The following is a 4,774-nucleotide window of genomic DNA, read 5'->3' as shown; positions in this document are numbered from 1 at the left end:
ATAGTTTTCGGGGTCGTTACACTTATTGGTTACAGTCACAATGACCATTCACCCCAGCCGTTGGGGTAGGGAAGGTGCACAGACATATCCACATCTCTCTGTAATGACTCAAGGAATTTCTACAAAAATTGGCATTTGCTATCTGGAAAAATTTATTGTAGCAATAACATACCCCTAACAGCCTTAGTGCTTAGGGTTCCGGGTGAGTAGGGGAGATGCAAAGACAATGACATATCAGCATCTCTCTGTAATGATTCAAGGAATTTCTACAAAAATTGGCATTTGCTATCTGGAAAAATTTATTGTGGCAATAACATACCCCTAACAGCCATAGTGCTTAGGGTTCCGGGTGAAAACACATTACATGCACTGAGGTTACAAAACTCATGGGATAACTTTCTAAATATCATGTCAGGGTGCCTTTAGCCTGGCGAAGTGCAGCAACTCATGTGGCATGGACTCAAGAAGTCATTTGAAGCCCCTGCAGAAATATTGAGCCATGCTGCCCCTGTGGCCATCCACAATTCCAGTAGTGTCACCAGTGTAGGACTTTATCCACGAACTGACCTCTCGATTATGTCACATAAATGCTTTATGGGATTCATGTCAAGCAATTTGGGTGGCTAAATCATTTGCCTGAATTGTCCAGAATATTCTTGTGGCCTGGTGACATAGAACATTCTCATCCACAAAAGTTACATAATTGAAGGGGTCGGAGAGATATAGTCATAAGCCACATCGAGCTAGTTTTGAGATACAGCGAGTTTCAAGTTCCATAGAGGTCTGAAAATGTTTAGTACAAAATAGAAACCTTATTTCTACTGCAAATACTTGCTTAATACTTGCGAAGCATGTTGTTAAATAGTCAACTCTCTGCATGCTATAAAATATTAATTTTAGAATGATTCTGGTTAAGATGTAGTCAACGGTGGCTTATGACTATATCTCCCAAAAAACTGTTTAAAACATAAAGTATGAATTTGTAAGGATTTATTTTAACTACTCTTACACAGGAAGCAGAGTATATAATTTTACACATTAATATATACATATCAGGTATCTGAGATGTATAAATTACTTTTTCATTTATTCAGTTACATCAAGGAAGTTCCTCTACCTCATTATCGTACACGTTATTTCCAGTACGTGACCGAAAGAAATCTTGATTTTCTGCAGGTATGTATGGCATAAGAGACAGTACATCATCAAATTTTTTCTGGTTAATTGGTAGTGGATTTCTGCACTTTATTGGCAGCTGATATGGATTTGGTTCAAGTAGCCTTCCTTTCTTTTTGACACGAATATCCATTGACATGAAAGCTCCTATGTCTGAATAAGAGTGCTTTACACTTAGCTTGAAGGGATCTTCAGACTCAAACTTAAATTGAGTAGCTTCACTGAAATGGTGGGGATCTCCAGACGTGGATTCTGTACGTTTTGAGGTCAATGTCTTCAGGCTTTCCAAACTTCTGAAGTTTTCTCTTTCCATTTTAGTTACAATGAAATGTTTTGGACTTGCAGATTTTATTACTTCTGCCCATTCATCTGGAGTGTACACTATTGGATGTCTGTTTCTTGCATACCGTTCAACGTAACCAAAATCACGATCGCAAGGTAGCATGGTGTGACCTACCACAGGGAAGTAATGCTGGACGGAATCAAATCTTTTGATAGCAACAAGGGACCTTTCCAAAGCATTAATAGTCCAATTCTTTGTCTGACCCTTGCAGTTGTCTATGATTATGTGGAGATGTTTTGTCTGAGGGTTAGTTATCTCCAAGTACTTCAATAAGCAGCTCCCAACCTCATCTGCACCCTGTCCTCCATCTTTCTCGCTCCACAGAAACATATAACCCTTATTTGATCCACAGTCGTGGATACCATAGTTGTATGCGCACATTTTCCTCTTGTAAAATGCTGGACCTACGATTAGTTTAGGTGTGTGGAATGTTTGCTGCATGTCCAATGCTATCACATGCTCTTTCGAATTTTCTTTAGCCAGAGCAGTTAAAGACGCAATCATATTTTGTCCTCTGTCAGCCTTTTTGAGATGCAATTCATATTGTTGTTTCTTTTCTGTGACTTCTTCTGCGCATAATTCTGGGTTATTTATTGCAATTAGAAATCCATCACATTTTGAACAGGTGTCACTTTTTGTTAGTTAGATGCCTGCGTTAAATTCAGATACGAAAATTTCTCTGAATTTACTTTCAGATACTGCAGGAACCTGCTTTTCCTTCCAGTATTCTGAGTATTTATCTTGAAATGAGGAAGCAATTGTGAGATCACAATCCAAATACACTTTATTGGGGTTCTGTTGCCTACTGTAATGACTGTTATATTTCGGTATGGCGTTGAGAAATTCTCCAACACTTTGTACAGCTTCTTCTTGAAATTTATATGGGTAGTTTCCATGTTTTCCTGAAAGAAAAGAAAGATGAGCTTATATCCTCTTCCTAATAGAAATATTTGTATAGTACTCAGTTTGAGTACATCCATAACTTATAGCACAGAGTAACAGACAAACCTCTTCCATCTTCTTTTGGCACTGCAAATCCCTGCTTCATTTGATGTTGCAAATTCCTCACTCTTCGTGCATGTATCTGTAAGCCACGAACCTTAGGAAAGCTTCCTTGCAGATCATGACTTCTATTCCGCATGCCCTCACATTATAAGAAAATGTAACATCCCTGGATGATATTGTCTTGGAAGTCTTTTATGGATAGCTTTGAAAGAAATTATGACAAATATAACAAAATGAAATAAATCTACAAAATATTAAACCATTTGTATTTAAATAGTGAACAAACCTCCGCTTTTTCGGTTCCATTTTCATACAGCTCATCAGGTAAGTATTCGGGGCATTAAAGTGTCTTATGTCCCAAAATGAATGAAAAATGTTTTCTTCCTCTGCAAGCAGTTTTGTGAAGCATTTATTTGAACAAGTACAGGGACTTCCTCTAGTAGCAGCCTCAACAGTCTTGTGGGTTTTTAAAGACTTATACTGCTGACCAGCATTTCGTCGAAGTTTTGCTTTATTTTTCTTCCACTGATCGATATTTCGCTTTCTTTTCGGTGAAGGCTATGGTTTTTTGGATGATTCTTGATTTATTCTACTTATTTCAAGGTATAATATGAAGAGCAAAATAGTCTAAGAATTTGCGTGAGATATAGTCATAAGCCACACAAAACATTAAATTTCGATAAAATCACATTAATGAGAAAATATTTTTTACACATCTTTTGCCTTTGAAACTACATTATTGCACCATTAAGCAGTAATATAAATGTGCCCATCAAGTTTCATCATTAACACACAGGATGGCTGTCAAATGCGTTGCCAATGTTGAGAGAAACAAAGTCACAAGCCACAGGAAATTAATCACCAGAAATAAACCGTCTTATTTCCTTACCGAAACATCATCTGAGCCTGGACAGCTGGTCAATGGATGCCAAGATTCATCACTGTCAGGATCGAAAGGGTAAAGCTCTTCACTTCCACTGCTGTCTCTGTTGAAGACCCGAAGACGCTTCAGACGTTCCTGACCCACCTGCCATTTTGCCGTGGCTTGTGACTATGTATCTTCTGAAACTACCACCAAATGGCACAGCATAGAACTGCACTCCGTCATAGCCTTCCGTCTGTTGCAGTAACACGGAACTTTTTCAACTCATTATGAAGAAGACATTGTTAAGACTGCCGCGACATGAAAAACTCAATTTCGTTAAAGTTGTGGCTTATGACTATATCTCTCCGAGTCCTTCAATTGTTTGGGAACATGAAGTCCACAAATGGCTGCAAATGGTCTACTCCAGTCAATGACCAATTCACTTGGACAGAGGAACCAGTCCATTCATGTAAACTCAGCCAACACCATTATGGAGCCACCACCAGCTTGCATAGTGCCTAGTTGAAATCTGAGTGCATTGCTTCACGTGGTCTGCGCCACCCTCAAACCTTACCATCAAGTGTTACAAACTGAAATAAGGACTCATCTGACCAGGACATGGTTTTCCAGTTGTCTACGGTCCAACTGATTCAGTCACATGCACAGGAGGGGTGCTACAGGTGATGATGTGCTGTTAGCAAAGGCACATACGTTGGTTATCTGCTGCCATGCGATTGAGATTTTAAATTACCTAATGTGTATTTTTAAACTCACTGGCTCTTTGTTGTGTGCCACTTCACATATTCATTCAAAATTGGCTCATCAACAATTCTGTTGCACAACATTAATCCAACAAGATTGTACAATGGAAAAAGAAGAAGAAGAAGAAGAAGCGAAATCTCACTGAAGCGACAATTTGGAAAAATATGTCAAAAGGAAAATAGATGCTGATTCTATGTATTCCCATAATCCCCACCAAAGGCCATTTATTTTCAGATGACTGCAATCCCATTCACCGTGTATTCCAATGACCATCAACAAGACTAAAGGTCAACCACTTCAAGTATGTGGACTGAATCTCAAAAATCCATACTTTTTGTATGGTTAGATAGATGTTACATGCTCGTGAGTAGGGCCGCAGAAAAATTTGTGTTGTAGAAGGCGGAAAGACAGAAAGTACTGTATACCTAACGCTCTTGAATAAACTTATCAAATTTAACTTATTACACAAAAATCATTGCCTTACCTTTATTTTGTACCTCTAAATGTGTCTGTTTTGTATATATGTACCTACTTAGAAAAGTGCATAAAATGAGATCAACCACTCAACAGAACACCTGAAACACACTGTTAATTAATGATGCTGAGAGATCACAAGAAAAAGA

At 38.3% G+C, this 4,774-nt stretch overlaps 1 protein-coding gene across 1 annotated transcript; it reads right to left on the bottom strand.

The window, feature by feature from the left end:
- Positions 1-1,066: 1,066 nt before the first annotated feature.
- Positions 1,067-3,111, bottom strand: LOC126106626 (uncharacterized). Its single transcript, XM_049912981.1, has 2 exons — positions 2,528-3,111; positions 1,067-2,421 (listed from the first exon to the last, which is right to left on the bottom strand). Exon 2 carries the CDS (start codon positions 2,021-2,023, stop codon positions 1,100-1,102), a length of 924 nt encoding a protein of 307 aa, XP_049768938.1. The 5' UTR covers positions 2,024-2,421; positions 2,528-3,111; the 3' UTR covers positions 1,067-1,099.
- Positions 3,112-4,774: the final 1,663 nt, after the last annotated feature.

Source organism: Schistocerca cancellata, chromosome 10 (assembly GCF_023864275.1).
Source record: "Schistocerca cancellata isolate TAMUIC-IGC-003103 chromosome 10, iqSchCanc2.1, whole genome shotgun sequence".
NCBI lineage: Eukaryota > Metazoa > Arthropoda > Insecta > Orthoptera > Acrididae > Schistocerca > Schistocerca cancellata.
The sequence above is the reverse complement of the archived record's forward strand: the minus strand, read 5'-3'. Positions and strand labels throughout refer to the sequence as shown.